Genomic DNA, 21,027 nt, shown 5'->3' on the forward strand with positions numbered 1-21,027 from the left:
CTCTTTGCTCTTTACACTGGTCCTCTGCTAGAATCCCATTCACATATGTTTCAAACTAAAGCAACATGAATAACATTTTAGATGGCACCAGTGTTCCATTGATGTTCCTTCCAAGCAAACATGTCAGACTTCCCTTTCTACAAAAGGGAAAATGCGTATCCTCAAATACTGTAACCATACACAGAAGGATGGTCAACCACAATTTCATTTCCTATGACATGAAGTCATTATGAATGCAGTTCACTTTAGCAGAGTTTATGCATTTACCATGAATGGAAGATGGTATGAGAAGAATCTAAGGCAGCCCTTTAATCAGAAAGTAAACACATGAAAACAAGCCAAGAAAACAATTATTTGAAGGAACTTTTTTACGAATGTCAATACCACAAGAAAGAAAGTCTCAGAAGGGATTGCATTCACAGAAGGCTTTAGGGCAACACTACAGCTCTAAGACTGATTACAGCAACCTATGGGACTGTAAAATAAGTCTCTTGTGACTAAATCAGACCCAATAACCACATTTGTGTGGTTGCCCACCTGCGATACATGGCTGTTTCCACTCAGAATGTGCTTCTTTTGCACTGCAATGTTATTTCTAGCACTCTATAGCTCCTTAGAAAGGCTGTCTCTGGCATTTTAAGAGTGACATGGGGGAAGAGTTTTTTTAAAAAAATCTTCTTCGTTTCTCTCAAATTCCTAGCACCAACTAAGCCCTACATTTATATTTAAGGCAGCTTTTTATATGCATGTTACTCCTTAACAGCACAGAAGGTGTCTCCAACACCACACTTTAAAGCAGTGTATCATAGACGAACAACTGTATATACATGAACTTCTCCTAAATTCTGTATGTCTCTCTCAAGCAACTAGAATAATATGATCTACAAACAGAATAAAAAAAAATAAGACAGAAGCTTAATAATGCTAGGAGAGTGTCTGGACCCCTGGATTTGTACTTGCATTGTAAATAGGACAAACACACATGTGTAAGAAACAATGCTTTAATAATACAGCAGGAAACACAAAAGGCTTAAAGATACAAGAGAAAACGCTTCAGCTCATCTGGTAACAGAAGCTGACTTATTCCGTGTTGCTGTTTGGATCCCAAGCACCTCCTTATGCACAGGCGACACAACTGCATCAAGGACAAGGGCCCTGGAGGAAACATGCCAAAGAAACAAAAAAGATATTATTGCCTTCAGATCAGTTTTCCACAGCTGGGTAACAAGGTCAGCTTTTATTTTCTGCAGCCCAAAGCAGCTGCCTTTAAACAATGCAGCTTTGAGTTTTCAACTCTCTTGGGGCACCTGAAAGCTTGAAGGCACACCAGGCTTGGAAATTCTTATGACTGACCTTCGTACTCCAGAGGTATCATTGAAGGTCAAATCAAATTATTGCAGGAGAGAAAACTGGGTTAAGCAAAGCAATTAACAGCATGTGAAAACCATTGCTAAATGTATATCTCCTCTCAAATAAAGATAAGTCTGTCTCTGTCTGCATTTTTTGTTATCCCACAAGAATTCTCCTCTCATTAGAAGCTGCAGTTTCTCCTCTTCCCACACTCGGATATAAAGCGGATGTAGAAATTAATAGAAACAATAAACCATCCAGCACAATCGTTGCCATCACAAGGTTCAACACAGACAAGTGCAGCATGTACTACAGACTTTAGCAGGGACACCACATCAGAGTGAAAAAAGGCAGAGCTTTCTTAAGGGACTTTCATGGCACTTGCGAAGGCGAAACACTGCTCTAGGGACACTGTCCGGTGTGATCAGGGGGAAGTGCCTGGCAGCCATTGTACACAGAAAGAACCCTTGTGTGAGCACAACACATACTCCAAATCTTCTCAAAGGGTTTTATAATAATCACACCTAGTGTTTATAAAGCAGATTTCAAGCTACGTTAAACTATGAGGAAAGGTGGGATATAAATGTTTAAACTAACAAATAAGCATCCAAAGTGTCCACCATACATCAGCTTAACAATTCTAAATGTGATTCCATGTCATCATATTTCCCAGCAATGCATACAGAAAAAGATATGTGGAGACACAAATAGTAGCTATTTGCTTGAATAGCTTTATGTGCTGTAAATAAAGAACCCAAAACTGCAATGATAAAGTTCAAAAACTCATTATCGTTGACACTGAATTGGGCACCAGCTTTCATAACCCACAAACAGCTCTGATTAGCAGCTCTATTATTCTTTTCTCCTGCCAAGTGTGAGATGAATACTAAGTATTTTACAACACCTCATAACGAAAGATAGCTAACAGAGCTTTTAATTTTTTTCCTCTGCTGAGGTTTGTGTTTGAGGCCTGAAACGTATGTTATCACGTAACAACAACAAACAAATACCAATAAGTAGGCTCCACAGAGTCTTTTATTTAAACTTTTTGAGATGAAATATTCCCATACCACTGAAACAGTTTTGGCTAAACTACTCTATAATAGTCTAACCAAGTCATATAGCAAATCTTTGACATGTGCTCTAGTGTTTTAAGGCGAATACCTCATAGACTTCAGCATACTCTACAATGTACACTAATGATTGTACATGTCTGCTTCAATTCCTTTACATACTTTGATTCAGAAAACGAGAGGTTAATGGGCACCTTCTCTCTGCAGAAATATCTGTGTTAATGTACTGTTTGGTGGAACCAGCTCTGTTGGTTTTTTGCCTTCAGCATTCAAAGCACTCGTGTCAGCTCCAAAGTCAATGAGCAAATGCACCAGCTCTGCACTGGCATTTTGAACAGCAATGTGAAGAGGAGACTTCAGACCTTTCCCATCATTTGCACTTGCTCCTAAAAAAAGCCAAAAAAAGACTGAGGAAAGAGACAGAGAGAGAAGAAAAAATAGTAAAAACAAAAAACAGCTAGACCACCCCCCTCATTTTTTTATTATCTGTAGTCCACTTGAACAATCTTTATTAACTGAAAGATCACATAATCACCTCATAAGGGAATACTTCAATTATTTTTCATTTAATTTAATGTGCCTTCAAGCTTGTTAATGTACCAAAACTTGTAGCCAAGGGATCTCGTGAACTTTCGTTGTGTGAAGGTGAGGGATGCAGACATAAAATTCTTCTCATAGTACCACAGTAAGTACCATAGCCAGAGATTTTTGCAGGAGCCCATGTCAGTTAAACCATTTTTCAAGTCAGCTTCCAGTTGCTTTATATTCTTACTTTCAAGCAGCGGCAGGACCACATGGGTCAGAAGGCCACAGCGGGGAGGGGGAGAGAGACAAAATAGTCCTGCCTCTTGCACCAGCACTCATCTGTTCTCAAAAAATGATGGAGAGAGTGATATCCTGCCTATGTAGCTGTTAGACCATGTGAGTCCTATGTCCTTAAGGATAAAGTCTCCTGGGGTTGGAAAAGACTGCTTGACATGAGACAGATCCATGATTCTTCAGTCCAGAGATCTTGGATCCATCCCCCTTGTTCAAATCCCACTCAATAATGAAGCTCACTGAAGTTCAATCTGATTGACAGATAGGACCTCAATGAATTGGGCTGAGGTTTATTCAGGTCTGAGTCTCACGGGCTACATTCATACATCATGCAATTAAAATGGCAGGCATGGGAATGAAGCTTATTTGTTATGGCCTGCTGATTTGGTAAAAATAGTGAGCAACATGCTTGCTGTGGTTTGATTAAAATCTGGTACGGCTGCTAAAGATCAGATGAAATTGGTTTGTAGGCCAGACCTGGCTTTAGGTAGTGAGCTGAACAGCCCCAGTTTTGAAACAATTGGCCAAGGTTCCTAGGCCATGCCCAGAAAACAGTCAACTGCTTCAACATGAGAGTGCTGCATGTGCAGAGAACAATCATAACATGAAACATTTTCATTACCTGACTCAAGCAATTTTTTGGCACAGTCCACTTGCTGGTGCTCACATGCAACATACAGTGGGGTACCAAGATGCTTGATGTTGTGATCTATATTGACTCCATGGGCCACAAGAGACTCCACACATTTGATATGGCCTTTAAAGGGCAGATAAAAACAAAATTAAAACCCACTAAACGATTGAAGCCTGGTAGATAATTAACAGATACTCAGAATTTGCAAAGATTCTCTGTCTTCTCAAATGACTTCCATTTCACCCACCTGCATTCATTATTTCTCACTCTGATTTTTACTTGAGCCAAGAGGAAAGACAGGGTCCAGATATTTTAATGAATAAAAATAGAAACAAGCACTACAATTTGGAATTCTCTGCCCATCCAATTTCCACAAATCTGTTTGTAGGATGGAGAGAAACTGTTTTTGCACACTGAATTTCATACAAAAGATTCTCTCCATCATACCTTCTTTGTATGCCTATATAATAGAACCATTGTGTACAGACTGATAGTTCCTTTGAAGAGTAAAAGGATTATGGGGGTTGAATGTAGGGAAGCTAGGCTAAACACATGATCAGGAAGACAAAATCAAAGGGCTGGATCCCACACAAAATGTTTGCAAGTACAACAGTCCTTGCACAATGGTTTGCTAGCGGTAAGTATCTGCCAGGGTAAGTGAAAATGATTGTACCCCTGCTGTCTTCTCCACATGGGCAAGACACAGCACAAAGCATGTCTTCTGATGGAATTTCAAAAGCAAATTAAATGAAATCATGTGAATCATCTGTTGTACATTCCCTTGCTCCATATACATATTGTTATTTTGTTATGAAGTATACTGAAGCATAATGGGCTGCTGCAGACACTGTACTACTGCTTGTACCAACAGAACTGGACTACGTATATTTCTCTTTCTGCTGGATCCAACCCAATGACCTCAGTTTACACTTACAGGGATGTTGTGAAAACTTGTGAAGTAAGAGTCACATACAATCCGATACTTATCATTTCCAGCCTTAGAAAAAGGAGGAGAGCTTATGCAACATAAGTTCATGCTTATACAACCCACAGGCTGACTGCAGTGACTTCAAGGACCCACTTCAAGGAACAACTTTCATGCACTAGTTTTCTTTCCTTATTTCTGCAGCAACGCTTCTGTGAACAGGAAGAAAGGGTCTATCTACTGGCAGATTTACCTCTCTTAGCAGCTTCATGGATAGGTGATGCCAAATCACACACTGCATGTGGGTTGGCTCCATGTTGTAGTAATAGGTTTAAGCACTCTATGCTGCCACTGGCACAAGCATTGAATAAAGGTGTATTCCAGTCAACAGTAGCTCCATTTACCTGAAATGACAGAGCTAGAAATGTAATGGACTTTTTTTTTCTGCAGTAGAATTGTTTAATAACATGGGGTGGGAAGGCAGTCATGACCTGAGATTATACAGCCATGGCAACAGCTGTATAGGTAAATTGCATGCTTTTCTCAGGGTTCTGTCATTATCCAGTCTGAAAATACTATTATGCAACATAAAATCCAGGTGTTTTACCTACTAATCTGAAATGTTTCATGGAAGTCTTTATTCTAAGAAGTACTATTTGAACATTGGGGGGGTGGGGGGTGGGCTCCTTCTGGGAATCCTACCCCCCCAGGGAAAGTGCATGCGCAATACATAGCCTCTCCTCTCCCGGTGTAGTGAACGCCGCGTGGTCACTGTCTGGCTATGCCTGGCAGATGGTCACTGCAATGGCCTCTCCTGCATTACTGCATCCGTAGCAACACCTTCTCGCTGGTCCCCCCCGTTTTCACAGAGTTTGCTACGTCATGGTGCGACCGAATGTCCGGCGGTATAACCGGATGGGCAGGCTGGGCCCACCAACCTCGCCAGCCTAAGAGAAGGAAAACTCTAACATCAAACCCGGGCAGATAGAGCTCGTTAATGTAACACCTACCACCTGGAGGACTCGCTGCCGGCGTCCCGGCTTACTGGGCCATGGCAGATGACCCCCAGGTGAAAGGGTGGAGCCAGTACCACGCACACTGCGCTTCACCTAAAAAATTCCTCTGCGCAGGCCTGAAGGGCATATCCACACACACAACCCACAACGCATCAAGTCCTGCAGCGATGGGCAAGGGGCGAAACGGCAGGTGGAAGGTGCCACTGGAAGCCGCAGTCCCGATCCTGCATGTAGGCGGTTCAGGGTATTGGTCGCCTGATGCTAACCCGGAGACGAAAGCATTTTTCGGCAGCACCCTGAACGACCAAGCAGCCTTATCTAGGGACAGCACTGCTTGCTCCACACGGAGAGGGACCCAGTTGCCCCACAGACCCTTCTCCAGAAGCACTCTGGGAACACCTAAAAACTACCGTCCTGCAGATCTCTGAAGAAGTCCTCGGGTTCTCCACAAGGAAGAACAAGGACTGGTTTGATGAGAACAATCAAGAGATCCAAGAATTACTGGCAAAAAAGAGATCTGCCTACCAAGCACATCTTGCTCAGCCCTCCTGTCCTGGGAAAAAAGCAACCTTTCGCGCTGCATGTAGCAACCTCCAGCGCAAGCTTCGAGACATTCAGAACGAGTGGTGGACCAAGCTTGCAGAGAGAACCCAGCTGTGTGCAGACACTGGTGATTTAAGAGGGTTCTACGAAGCCCTGAAGGCAGTATATGGTCCATCATATCAGGCTCAGAGTCCCTTGCATAGTGCAGACGGCCAAGTGCTCCTCACAGACAAGGCATCCATACTGAACCGGTGGTCGGAGTATTTTCAGGTTCTCTTCAGTGCCAACCGCGTAGTTCAAGATTCAGCAATCCACCTCACCCCACTTCAACCGGTGAAAACAGAGTTGGATGAGATCCCCACCCTAGAAGAGACTGTTAAAGCCATCAAGCAACTGAAAAGTGGCAAGGCAGCGGGAGTTGATGGAATTCCACCAGAGATCTGGAAGCATGGGGGCACAGTACTACATAGCTCACTTCACAAAGTACTTGTCACCTGCTGGGAACAAGGCAAATTACCACAGGACTTTCGCGATGCAATCATCATCACCCTATACAAGAACAAAGGGGAAAAGTCAGACTGCTCCAACTACCGGGGGATAACCCTGCTCTCCATCGCAGGCAAAATCCTTGCCAGAATACTCCTGAACAGACTGGTGCCCACCATTGCAGAAGAACTCCTCCCAGAGAGCCAGTGCGGCTTCAGAGCTAACAGGAGCACCACTGACATGGTATTTGTTCTCAGGCAGCTCCAAGAGAAATGCAGGGAACAGAACAAGGCTCTGTATGTGACTTTTGTCGACCTTACCAAAGCTTTCGATACCGTTAGCAGGAAAGGCCTGTGGCAAATCTTGGAACGTTTAGGATGTCCCCCAAGGTTCCTCAGCATGATCATCCAGCTACACGAAGACCAGCGAGGCCAAGTCAGACACTGCAACGACCTCTCGGAGCCCTTCCCAATAGGCACAGGTGTAAAGCAAGGCTGCGTTCTCGCGCCAACTCTCTTTACGATCTTCTTTAGCATGATGCTCCAAAGAGCCGCAGTAGATCTAGATGATGACGATGGTGTATACATCCGCTATCGCACCGATGGCAGCCTGTTCAACCTGAGGCGACTAAAGGCACACTCCAAGACAATGGAAAAACTCATCCGAGAGCTACTGTTTGCTGATGATGCTGCACTCGTCTCCCACTCGGCATCAGCTCTGCAGCATATGACGTCCTGCTTTGCAGAGGCTGCCAAGCTATTCGGCCTAGAAGTTAGTCTGAAGAAGACAGAAGTTCTCCACCAGCCTGCACCCCAGGAAGATTATCACCCTCCCTGCATCACTGTGGGTGAATCAGTTCTGAAGACAGTCCAGCAGTTCAGCTACCTGGGGTGCATCATCTCCTCAGATGCCAAGATCGACAAGGAGATTGACAACAGGCTGGCAAAGGCAAACCGTGCCTTTGGCCGACTGCACAAAAGAGTGTGGAGCAACAAGCATCTGAAAAAAGGCACAAAGATCAATGTTTACAAAGCGGTTGTGATGACAACCCTCATCTACGGCTCCGAATCGTGGGTTTTATACCGTCATCACCTGCGACTCCTTGAGCGCTTTCATCAGCGCTGCCTTCGCACCATCCTCAACATCCACTGGAGTGACTTTGTGACCAACACTGAAGTCCTCAAGAGGGCGGAGGTTACCAGCATCGAGGCACTGCTGTTGAAGACGCAGCTGCGCTGGGCAGGGCATATTTCTAGGATGGAAAACCACCGCCTTCCCAAGATTGCCCTGTATGGCGAACTCTCCACCGGCCATCGAAATAGAGGGGCACCAAAGAAGAGGTACAAGGACTCCTTGAAGAAATCCCTTAGCACCTGTCACATCAACCATCACCAGTGGTCTGACCTAGCCTCAGATCGCAAAGCATGGAGGCACACCATCCACCAGGCTGTCTCTTCCTTTGAGAACGCACGCATAGCTGGTCTTGAGGACAAAAGGAGATTGAGGAAGAATCGCACTGCTACAGGACCAACCCTAAATCAGACTTTTCCCTGCAGCCGCTGTGGCCGGACCTGCCTGTCCCACATTGGTCTTGTCAGCCACCAGCGAGCCTGCAGCAAACGTGGGCTATTGCACCCTTCTTAAATCTTCGTTCGCGAAGCCAAGCCGAGAGACTATTTGAACAAATAATATAGAAGTCAGATGAATAATGGTTATGGAAGTTCGAATAGGGAACAGGAAATCTGTGATCCAGTCAGCTGTGTATTCTGGAAGTTAAGTGGTTTCAAAGTTCCCATTTTAATAAGCAATTAAAGTCCTGGCAAGTTAAGAAACGTCTGAAGCTAGGATGAAGTGCTGGCAAATGTAGCATATCTGACTAGCAGAATTAACATTTCAGGATAGAGTCTTGTGAAAATTAAAACGCCCACTGAAACTCTGAGAAGTAGTCACAGACTTTCAGCAAACAAGCAACAGATTTATAGATGCAAGCACTTCTGGGGCAACAGAAGCTTATACTTTTTCCTGTTAGATCTTAAGGTTCTGTAAGACTTCTCCTGAAATGTTTTATAAGAGTTTATAAGAGAAACAAATAGTATCTGCCACCACTCAGGTTTTAAATCTAAGACAGGACAGAACCTTGGCCTGTATCTTCAGCCCTAATGCTCAGCCCTGAAAGTCTGAGCTTCCTAGTATAAGCAAAATGGATTTTGCTCACATCTAATGAACCACCTATTCCCATTCATCTGAGATCAGAGGGTCTGGCTTCTGGGCAGTGAGCAGTCTCTTTTCTTGAAAATGAATTGCTGGTCCCACTGAATTGCAATACCACAGATAATACCAGCAGTTAATTCAGGATCTAATTGATTGCCCAATTGGGACAATCTTGTTGGAGAAAATTCTGAACAAATTGATTGCCCGGTTGGGAATTTTCTCCAGCAAAATTAGCTAGCAATGTTGAGAAAGAGGGGTTGGAGTGGCATGCCTCACTTCCTTGAGCTACCAAAATATCCTTCTTGTTTCATCATAATATTTTTGTACGGTTACTTTAAATCCAACTGTATTAACTTTTATTGTGTGAACCTTTGGGGATCTTTGAGCACACTAGCTGTCCTGAACTTTACTCAACCTTTGCACAAGGTGAATAAGTTGAGAAAGACTAAATAGCCTTTGTGTTTTAAGGACTGTTTTACTGAGAATAAACTGAGTTTATGTTTCCCCATATGAACCAAAGTGACAGACATCTGGTAATACTCACGTGGGCCCCATGTCTTAATAAGACACTGGCACAAGCAGAATGTCCCCCTAAACAGGCTTCATGAAGAGGAGATACATGATCAGCTGTCAGAAGGTTCACGTTGGTCCCCTACAGAATAAGAGAAATTAATATTGACTTATTCCTGAAACAATTGGAAAATCTAGATAGCTGATGCTGTAAAGGCATTGTACCTAACACTGGTGTCAGGCAATCTCATGATCAGTGTTCTAGTAGCACAAAGACTACTGAAGTGGTGTCTGAGTCACCAGGTCTCCTCAAAGGTCTTTCCAAAGAAAGAGAATGGAAACCAGTGTAATCACTGCAGGGAAAAGAAATGTCCTCCAATGCACTGTACCTCAAGAACTACAGGAATTGCATGTATTCCACAGTGCACTGTGACATAAAATGGGCCAAATGTATGTAGTTGCACTTGTTGTTGTTTTTTGCTATTCTTTTGAAATGGAAAATGCCAAAGAGAGACAACAGCTAATATTTTGCTTTATTTTCATTTAGAGTACTTTTAATGCTCATTTTCTGGAAATATCTGTTGAACAAAAGCAAGGTTTTCTGACTGAAAGAGGATGAAAACTCATTGGACCCTCCAAGGCTCAGCCAATAGCCAGCTCTGTGGCCACCACATGCCTACCCCCTCCAGGTTTCAGGCAGCACCTGGCCATGTTAATGGCCACTCTGCAGAGGCACCTTCTCCAAGGCTCAGGCTACTGCCAGCTCAGCAGGCACCACCCCCACCCACCCTCACCTTGCATGGGGCAAGCTCTTCCTCTTGCTTGAGCCTAGAGTGGCCCTGACAGGGGATGAGACTAATTCTGGGGCCCCAACCTGGACTTTGCCCAGAGCCTCAGAATGACTAAGATCGCCCCTGGGGAAAACACGTGATGGCTCAATTGTGTACTATCACTGATTCAACAAAACTGAAAGCATATTTCCCCTCTCCCCAGTCCCAAAACTTATAACGTTTTCTCTGTCAAGACTTCACAACACAAAATGGAGTGCACCTTCAGCAGAAAGCCTAATGAATAAGGCAAACAGATTGTTTATCTCTCGAACAGAGCAATACCTGATTGATGAGTTTCTTCAGAGTGAGCAAACACCCATGGATAGAAGCATCATGTAAAGGAGACCAGTCGGAAACAAAATCTGCGTAAAGAGGAGAAAAACAAGGTTTGGGAGTAAGGATGTAATTAAATCAGGTTATCTGCACTTAGAGAGAAGCTCAGCACATCCCATGCCGTCTAATGGATTCTTAAAGGTTAGAGATATCTGCGTGCTTAAATGTGATGACTTCATTTCTGCTTCAATTTTTTAAAAAGCAATCGAAATTCTATTACCTGGCCTTTCTACCTTATCTCCAGCCAATTTAATTCAAGAAACATCCACAAAATATTGCACATTAGAGACCCAAAGCAGTCTGCTCATATCTCTGTGCCTTTTGGCATGCTGCTCCCACTTACCTGAGACAGCCACACCCTCCATTAATCAAGCCACTTTCCTTTACTGGTGATAGTGGAGCCAATAACATGCAAAAGGCTTGTCAAGCTCTTTTACGTCCTATGGAATCTAACGGAAATGTTAAGAATGCACTTCATTTAAAAAAAAAATGTAACTAGAAGAATTTTAAAATACTTAGCTTTGCCAGGATTATACACATAGTTGAGTTTACACACACACAAACACAGAGCTGACCCAGTTGTGGAGACAATTAGGGTTGACAGATCCCCCTTGGCCACCAGCAGGGGATGCGGGGTAGGGTTGCCAGCCCCAGGTTGGGAAACTCCTGGAGATTTGGGGATGGATCTTGGGAAGGACAGGGGCCTCAGTGAGGTACAAAGAGTCCACCTTCCAAAGCATCCATTTTTGTACAGGGGAACTGATCTCTGTAGTCTGGAGATGAGATGTAATTTCAGGGGATACCCAGGTCCACCTGAAGGCTGGCATCCCTATAAACTCTACATGCGAGAATGTGGGAACAATTTTCAGAAACTGAAGCCTTGTTCCTTCCAGTGGCAAAATTACAACTTTGAAATTAGATAAAGTCATACCTCTGTAGCAGTGTTCCCTCTAAACTGAGTTAGCGTGAGCTAGATTTTTAGCCTCCAACTCGCACATTTTTGTCTTAGCTCAGGAAGGATGACCCCAGAGCACAATAATTTATACAGTAGCTCACAACTTTAATGCCAGTAGCTCACAAAGTAGAATTTTTGCTCACAAGACTCTGCAGCGAAGAGGGAACATTGCTCAGTAGCTGTCTTGAAGCAGCGGTTGAACCTGCTGTTTCAAACAGCAAAAGGCTTGTCAAAGGAAGAGAAGTGAAGGACTACTATGAAGCCCTGTGAAATCATAAACCTCCATGCTCAAAATAGGCTTCTGGTTTATGGTTCAGTTTGGAAACTGTTAAAACATGTTATAGAAACTTTTTGGCTAGCTTTTGTTTTTTAAGTCTTACAAGTTTCTTGTCTGAAGTCAGGACATGGGTTGGTTAGAATTTTGGTGTTCTCCTACAGAAACACTGAAGACACCTAAAATTAACCGATTGAATAAAAAGAAAAACGAACAAGGTAGGACAAGTTTTAAGAGGAAATGCACATAACTGAAAGTACAAATGCAATTATATGCACATGGTAAGGCAGATTTCACAAGAGCAAGTGTCCTTTTAGCAGAGATTATAGAGTGCTGTGTAATGTCCTCTCAAGGTTGTGTTCTGAATTTTAGTGGTTTTCAAGAAGACTATTCCTTTTCAAGAAGACTATTTTCAAGAAGACTATTTCTTTTGCTTTGCACTTGTTATGATAGCTGCCTATGGTACCTAATGGGTGGTTTTCTGCTCAATTTGATAATAAAGATAAGACTCCTTTTTTCCATGCACTGACAGAGATGATTAACCAAAATGACTAAGCAAACATAAATCAGGAGTATGGAATGGTTGGAAACACAGACTCTCAGAGCCAACAGCAGGTTAGAACCAACAATTCATGCACTGTCTGGCATGCTCCTTTGTGCAAAGCATGTCTGGCATATGGAAGTGTCTCTTCTTGCACCGGTGCATAGCTTCTTGGGCTGGAGAAATGTGCCAGCACCAGCAGAACAGAGTGGTAGAATTCACCCCATAAACCTCAATAGTCCTAGAGAAAGATATAAAAAACCAAAATATTCACCTAGTCATGTGTCTCTTCAGTCATTTCTGCTTCACTCCTCTACTAGGCTTGCCAACTTCCAGGTGGGGTCTGGAGATCTCCCAGAATTACAACTGACCTCCAGACGATAGAGAAAAGTCCCCCTGGAGAAAATGGCTGCTTTGGAGGGTGGACTCTATTGAATTATAGCCTGCTGAGATCTCTCTTCAAGCCCCACCCTCTGCAGACTCCATCCAAAAAAATCTCCAGGAATTTACTGACCCTGTCAACTACATTTCTTAAAATGACAGATCACTAAATGATTACAGATGGATATTTCAACCACTGGTGAATCTCATCCATAGCTCAAACACATTTGCGTGCTACCTTTCTCCCAAGGAATTGTGCTGTTTTAGGGCCAAAGCAGTTGTGATGAGTGATCCACATGTATTTATGGATCTGTCTATTTGTTTGCATCTGTTCAGCATCAACAGGATTGCATTTTCCCAGTTTTAGAAAAAGTCATCCTCTAGGCTGACTAGAGCAGTTTCAGTTCTAAAACCTGGGAGTTTCAGTTCTAAAACCAAGGCAGGTTACAAAGCAAACATAGAATGAATACTACAATTAAGTTAAGTTAAGGCAGACTAAAATCACTTAAATATTAGTAATAGTTAGCAAGATAAAATCAGAACCACTGAAGCATATTGTCTCTAGTTCCCATCTCAGCCAGAAGGACACCATAGTTCACAGAACTGAAGGTCACCAAGTAAGTTCAGTAGCATCAACAGGACTGTATTTTTCAAGTCAGAGAAAGTCATCTGTTAGGCTGAATAGAGCAGTTTCTGTTCTAAAACCTGGTGTGGAGGCATGTCTAGACAATCCATCATCCTCAAAAGTCCAGAGCTGCTGAGCTACATATACACTAGTGCATCTGGCCCCAATGATGTCCTGCCAATTTGTAATTATTTGTATCATTAGGGTTCAAGGAGGTTCTTCAGAAGGAGTCTCACCACCCTTTCCATCAGATGTTACGAACAATCCCTTCCTTTGGACTCAACTCTGGCTTGATACTTATAATCCAGTCCACTCTGGCTTGATATTTATAAGCCTGAATGGTCAGAGGTCAAGCATATGAATACACCATTCTTCCAAGCAAATTGCCTATGTCTCTGGTCTGCAACAAATTAAATGCATCCAAGCAACTAGAACTTGATAGTACTCTCTTAATATCTGGATACTGACCTGCAAAACGTGGTGTCTAAGTTATGGTAGTTATGGTAAATACAAATGATTTTATCTATGCAATACCTAGCAAATAAGTCTGCAAAGTCCTTTAATTGATCCAGACTGGCATCATCAAGAGACAGATGCAGAAGCTGCTTTGGGTTAGCCATAGGCCTTGGGTTAGCCATAGCTCTGGCAGAGGCTGTCCTTGAAAAGGCAGCTGCTGTGAAAGCCCTCTCAGCCCCACCCACCTCACAGGGTGTCCATTGTAGGGGGAGAAGATACAGGAGATTGTAAGTTGCTCTGAGTCTCTGATTCAGAGAGGAGGGCAGGGTATAAATCTGCAATTCTTCTTTATCACACATAACAGCTCCACTGGAAGCTTTGCAGAAATGCAAGGTGTCCAGTGAAGTACTGCTCCTTCACAACAACCACAGAAAAAAACCACAGATATCTGTGTCCACTCCCATTTGTAAAGAGTTTTCCTCTCCTTATACTCTAATAATCTAGCAGCATGCATCATAGTTCAAGCTCTGGAGAAAACCAGGGAGTCAAAGTGGGCTCTGTAAGAGAGTAGAGGACTTCTGGGAGAGATTGTGTCAACGACCCAGATCTTCTTTACATCCCAGAGACTGACCAGGAGTTCAACAGGAAAACCAGCATGCAGGGCTGGTGATATCATCAGTGCAGGGGTCAGAAGTTAGCCTTGCCTAGGGTGCTAGGCAGTCTAGGGCCAGCCCTGCCAGCATGATAGAAGCTTTGTGTCAGACATATCCAATGCTAGATACATACACTTGGCAATGGAACTCTTGACAGACCGGAGCTGACACTTTGAGATGGTCCAAGGTGGAGGCTTCTAGAGCTCCAGCAGCTGCCCAACAATTCTGTCTCCTGATGCATGTTTAACAGCTTTTTTGTGATGGAGTTTAGCCTGTGACAATGGCTAAGGTTCCCTTGCTAAAGTCTAGTAGCTGAGCGGGGATTAACCTGGATGTCTTAGCACTCTTGTCTGTGAGACCGCTGCTCCTCAATACGAACCATATTGTTTTCTTGCAACATTTCAGCATCTAAGCTCGTACCACTTTTTCATTCCTCCAACTCCAAACTATTTCCTTAACTCTGCTTGTTCTTATTCCTTGTCATTTCGTCACTGCATGCTGCGCTCTCTTTTACATGAAGTAGAGGAAAAATGTGGATTAAAGTGGTCACAAAGGAGACTAACAGTGAATGCAGTTAGAGTCCAAGCCAATTTCTGTCATGTTTATGGCCTCACTTTAAATCTCTTATTTCCAGCTTTGTAGCCAACGGTGTTACTGGCAATCTGCATTTGTTATTTTAACTGATATTTGTTGTTGGCAATTAAGGAATTTTGCTTGTCTCTCATGCCTACAATTAGTACCTTAAAACTAATTAACACCTACAGTAGGAATCATTGACTTACAGGCCTCTGGGCTATATCTGGTCATCTGGATATTATCAGGCTTCCAGCTGCCAACCAAGGGGCAGAATGATGCTAAAGGATCAAGCAGCTCTGGATATGCAACCCTGCCTTGCCAGTTGCCACTGGGGGAATGGAATTCCCTTCCCCAAGCACCCACTTACCTCCATTGTTCCTGCGGCTAACAGGAGACACATAATGAAAACAAACTGCCATTGAGTGTGGCATGATATAAAAGTAAAAGTAAAGCATCAGTCGTTTCTGACTCGGGTGATGTCGCATCATGATGTTTTCACAGCAGACTTTTTATGGGGTGGTTTGGCATTACCTTCCCCAGCCACCTACATTTTATCCCCAGCAAGCTGGGTACTCATTTTACCGACCTTCGAAGGATGGAAGGCTGAGTCAACCTTGAGCCGGCTACCTGAACCCAGCTTCCATCAGGATTGAACTCAGGTTGTGAGCAGAGCTTGGACTGCAGCTTACCATTCTGTGCCACGGGGCTCCAGTTGTGGCATGGTATGACTTCTGGTAAAAATCCAGACATGACAGTCAGCTTAAGGAATTGCCAGAAACTCTATGGGTTACAGTTTCTGGTGATTCCTAGAGAAGCATAACATCATGTCTGGTTTTTCCCTGGAAGCAACATCACACTGTCACCCAATGGTGGCCCCATGTCCCCACCCCCTCCCAGGCTCCAATCAGTTCCTCATAACATTACAGAAGTCATGAACAAAATGTTTCTATCAGAAATTACATTATCTACAGTTCTGAAATTATACTGCAGCTATACTGGATGGAGCTGTACCATATCATTTTGCTATTTTCATTTAACATCCAGCCTGAAGAAGAATCCTACAGAGTTCTCCCACTATTTGTAATGTTTCATTTGGTCCCAAGCTATTATGCTTTGATTTTTCTATTAAGATGAAGCGCTGCAGCTGCAACATTTTATAAATAGACCAAGTCACCGTTGTGTTTGTTTTTCAGGCCTTTTTCATTGCAAAATCACAAATGGTTCCCCCCCCCCCCCCGCCAAGTCAATTTCTCTGGCAAGTTCAAACTCAATAGACAAGATGGCTAAGTGGCTTAACCGTCCTTGTCCCATAGTAGAACAAGAACACTTGAGCTTGCTCTAAGTTCTTTCAGCTTCTGCCACAATTAGGATTGCCAGCTGAGTCCTGGCAACTAGCGGGAGATATAGTGGGACAGGGGCATGCAAATAGGCATCCTGCTGATGCTGCAATGTCCCTTCCAAACTGGAGTTGGACCATACCCCCATTCCTTCACCCCATCCCAGTCCTTACTTGCTTCCCTGAGCAATTTCCATAGTACATTTAACACTTGTACAGCTGTCAGCCTCCGGGGGGGGGGGGTGGTGGTCTGGATTTCTCCTGAAATTACAAGTGATCTCCAGACTACAGAGATCAATTCCCCTGAAGGAAATGGCAAGTTTGGTGAGTGGATGCTATGGCAGCGTACACTCCTCCTCCTAGCTCCCTCCCCTACTCAAACTGCACTGCCTCCCATTATGATTTCCACTGACCATAGATGACATACAAAACTGCTGAAGCTCCCTGGGACATGTCCACCATACATCCAAGGGAGATGTGAGCACCCCCCCTCCGTTATATCTACCTTGGTAGAGAGCAAATATGCCTATAGTAAAGCAATTAGCAAGTGTCATACAGTAGCTTAACTAGTAGGGCACTGATGTGGGACGCCTGGTCCAAATCAGCAATGGTGGATGCTTCTATATTCTATTTGCTATGTTAGAAAATTGTGTTAAACATGTTTCCTCCAGCAAATACATGAAATGCAGATGACACATAAATAGTCATGAATATGCATCTGTGAAGTGAACACTGTTTACCCCACTGGTATGCATGCATGTTTTTCAGGCATGTGTACATGTCTGTGACATGCACATTTTACATGTAAACTGGATGAAACTGAGCTCGTGTTCACAAGCAATCCCATTCATTTCAATGAAGGCACCAGAGAAATATGCCCAGAGATCTGCATCCTCTGTCAATATTAACACGACAACTGTTAAAGGAAACTCCTGTGTACACGTCATAGCCTACAGAAAGCTGTATGACACAACATTATGTTTACAAAAACATTACCAATAATATGTACTTTCATTCATTACAGTCAGTAAAATGGAACCACAGTTAGATTTAACCATTTTCTAATACAACCCCGCCCCCACCACCATTCTTTAAGAATATTATAGGCCTATGGAAATTCCATTTAAAATCTCAATGTTAACATTTTCAGAATACATGACACTGTACACATGAACTGAAGCAAAAACAGACAGTTCCCTGCCCCAAGGAGTTTGTAGTCTAAATGTGAATAATGTGTATGGGGAGAGTGCAGAGAAAATAACAAAAGGACAATGGCTATAGTCAGGGCTTTTGGGGTAGAAAAAGCCCAGCAGGAACTCATTTGCATATTGCACCAAGCCAGCTGAAACTGCGTTCCTGTGCGTTCCTGCTTAAACAAACAAACAAACAAAAAGCCCTGACTATAGTTGCTGTGATCACAATATTGCAATATACCCTATTTTCAAGAAACACATATAACATAGCCCACAACGTTATTTCAGTCTGTAAGTTGTTTTAAAAAACTGAACTTTTAAAAAAGTGAGCACATTCAGTTTACAAATCTCAAAATTGTTATTTCCAATAATTTCACTTTAAATCAGCAGTATTTTTTAAAAAACCAATCTGATTATAAAAACCTTGAGTGCATACATCAACTTTTTAAAACAAAAACAACTCCTTTTAAAACAATCCTTAAAGAGCATCAGGCATATAGTGATGACAAGTATTGTTAACAGAGCCAGATTTTTTTTTTTTTGCATTCTCTTTTTTAAATTAAACTTTTAAAAATAATATACGTGCCTGCTCAGACCTGCCATCAAGTCTATGAAATCATGCCTGTGTAGGATAGGTGACCAGGCATTTTCTACAGTTCTTCTGCTCATAATGTAAACAAGAGTCTTTCAACAATATTACTCACCGCCCATCAATGGGTTTGATAGGTATGTTGAATGAGACTGGCTCTGCGATTCCTGGGACTTGCTGGCATCCACATTTCCTGCTTCCATGGCCACTACCGCTCTGGACAGCCGGACTACTGTTATTTCACTTCACAGTTGAGATCATGAGAGTTCAAATTCCATCTTGGCTGTTGAAAAACCCAAGTTCCATGAGTCATTTATTAATGAGCTGTGTGTAAGAAGAGCATTTTGAAGAAGACTGGAACTTCAGAGCAGGCCACGGATTCAGAGTATCCCAAACACCTGGGCAATCCCATTTAACAAAACACCTCTTCATTGACTCAGTGGGTGAAAGCAGAAAAAGAAATCAGCACACAAAACAAAGTGAAGGCTGTGGCTGATGTCATATCCTTTCCCAAACCATGTCCAATCAGCAAAGTCTGCCTTCTGCTTTTTTAAGAAGGGAACTTCTCAGTTGCCAAAAAAACAAGACAGAAAGAGCCAGTTTAACTAGCTCAGCAAACTCTGCCTTCAGGGGATTTATAAAAGCAACGGGGGGGGGGGGGAGAGAGAGCGTTTAGTACTGTCTGCTATCCCTTTATCACAAGGTAAAAGTTGCTTTCAGAAATCACCCTCTTTAATATCTTTAATTTCAAAATCTAGTGTGCTGCACACTGTGATTGGTATTTGAAAGGAGCAAGAGGACTGCATGCAGAAAGAGCAAACTGAATTGTTTTTACACAGAAGGGTGGCCACCACATGCTAGCAGAATATTAAAACCACATGTTAAGAAAGCTACATTTTCAACAAGTGCTTTATTTTCTCCATGGCTTGGAAAGTGCAGCATTCAGCAGATTTATATATATAGTTTATCTCAAGCATACTCACAGAGATATATAATAAGAAAAAAGTATTAAACAATGAAAACAATAACAATAATGCTTCTATCAGTCTATTTCTCTTTGGAGAATTACTGTTATCTTTATATTCAATTCGCTGCTGGTTTTCAACAGAACAGAAACTATCTAGTAGCTAACGTGGTCCTTCAAAGGAAAAATAACTGGTAACTCCCCAAATATAATTAATACAAGACAGATATGTAGGATCCGCTTATGACTTTGATGTAAGAACTCACCAAGCAGGAACCTTTTAAAGAAGACTGGGAATTTTCGAGCCTGCTGTAGCTCTAGAGTATCCCAAATACCTAGAAAGGGGAGAAGGAGGAGGGCTCCATGTAGGTCACAGCTGGTCTCCTGGAGAAGAGCATTAGATTCAGAGTGCCAGCTTCAGGTTGGGAAAATCCTGGATATTTGGGGGCAGTGCCTGGGGAGGGACCTCAGCAGATTTAATGTGATAGGGTTGACCCTCCAAAGCAGCCATTTTCTGCAGGGAAACTCATCTCTGTAGTTTGGAAATCAGCTGTAACAGCAGGAACAGGAAGGAAACCCCAATTTAGAGTCTTTTGTCATGATTTGTTTCTGCATGTATTTTTTCTCACACTATTTATTTAAAACTTTTAGCAAATGTATCAAAAACAGCCAACAAGGAACACCAAAAATGACTTTTAACCCATAGCTGATGTGAGGAAAAGGGTGGACAGATGTTAGCTGGGGAGGATAAGAAGTTGTGAGGAACTTGGCACAAAATATTATTCCTGAACCTGTCATGTTTCATTTCTGCCCAAATCTCTAGGATAGCTCAAGTTACATCTTATTATTTTAAAGTCAAATATGGAGAAAGGGATCAGGAAGAATGCTAGGTAAATTCACTCAAATAATCTGTATATGACCATGAAGAATGCTAGATACCTGCTTCTTCTCCTGCAGGAGAAGCCAGTTTGGTGTAGTGGTTTAATGTGCGGACTCTTATCTGGGAGAACCAGGTTTGATTCCCCACTCCTCCACTTGCACATGCTAGCATGGCCTTGGGTCAGCCATAGCTCTGGCAGAGGTTGTCCTTGAAAGGGCAGCTGCTGTGAGAGCCCTCTCCAGCCCCACCCACCTCACAGGGTGTCTGTTGTGGGGGAGGAAGATTGTGAGCCGCTCTGAGACTCTTCGGAGTGGAGGGCGGGATATAAATCCAATATCTTCTTCTTCTTCTTCTGCAGATCAGTGATTTTCAGTTATTTGATCAGTAGTCTTATGGTAGGGTTCTGGTTATGCTCAGCATATCACAAGATGCCATTCACTTGAAAGGACTCTATCCAATTGTACATAGGACAATTGGGAGGGGGGGGGCTGACAGGGCATGTCAACAATTACTAAGAGCATTTTCTCCCCTTCTTTAAATACTGTCCAATTAAAATAACTTCTTTTGCGTCACCTCTAAGAAATATTTCTCAGGAGTCATGATTTACGGTTTTCTTCTTCCTCAGTCTGATCATGATCTTGTGAACCAGCTATCAGAGAAATATTGCACAGGTAAACTAAGAACCGTAATAGTGGTGATGTGCTGTACCAAGGAGTCACTGGGACTGTTATGTCACTTGCATCTCTTCAAGTTGTTAACATATCTCTCAGGCTTAAAAAGGCTTTAAAAAGAGGAAAAACTTGTAGATGGCAATATCAATATCAAGTATAAAACAGCTCACATTATATCAAACCGCAAAAACATTAATCATATT

General features: G+C 42.8%; 1 protein-coding gene across 2 annotated transcripts; it reads right to left on the reverse strand.

The window, feature by feature from the left end:
* Positions 1-987: 987 nt before the first annotated feature.
* Positions 988-18,957, reverse strand: ASB9 (ankyrin repeat and SOCS box containing 9). Of its 2 annotated transcripts, XM_060234000.1 has the most exons (7): positions 18,425-18,957; positions 10,680-10,759; positions 9,602-9,709; positions 5,055-5,205; positions 3,865-3,999; positions 2,618-2,809; positions 988-1,155 (listed from the first exon to the last, which is right to left on the reverse strand). In XM_060234000.1, exons 1-7 carry the CDS (start codon positions 18,510-18,512, stop codon positions 1,031-1,033), a joined length of 879 nt encoding a protein of 292 aa, XP_060089983.1. In that variant the 5' UTR covers positions 18,513-18,957; the 3' UTR covers positions 988-1,030. The 2 variants fall into 2 exon arrangements, with proteins under 2 accessions (XP_060089983.1, XP_060089984.1); XM_060234001.1 differs by lacking the exon at positions 3,865-3,999 and having other exon boundaries at positions 18,425-18,888.
* Positions 18,958-21,027: the final 2,070 nt, after the last annotated feature.

Source organism: Heteronotia binoei, chromosome 3 (assembly GCF_032191835.1).
Source record: "Heteronotia binoei isolate CCM8104 ecotype False Entrance Well chromosome 3, APGP_CSIRO_Hbin_v1, whole genome shotgun sequence".
Lineage (NCBI taxonomy): Eukaryota > Metazoa > Chordata > Lepidosauria > Squamata > Gekkonidae > Heteronotia > Heteronotia binoei.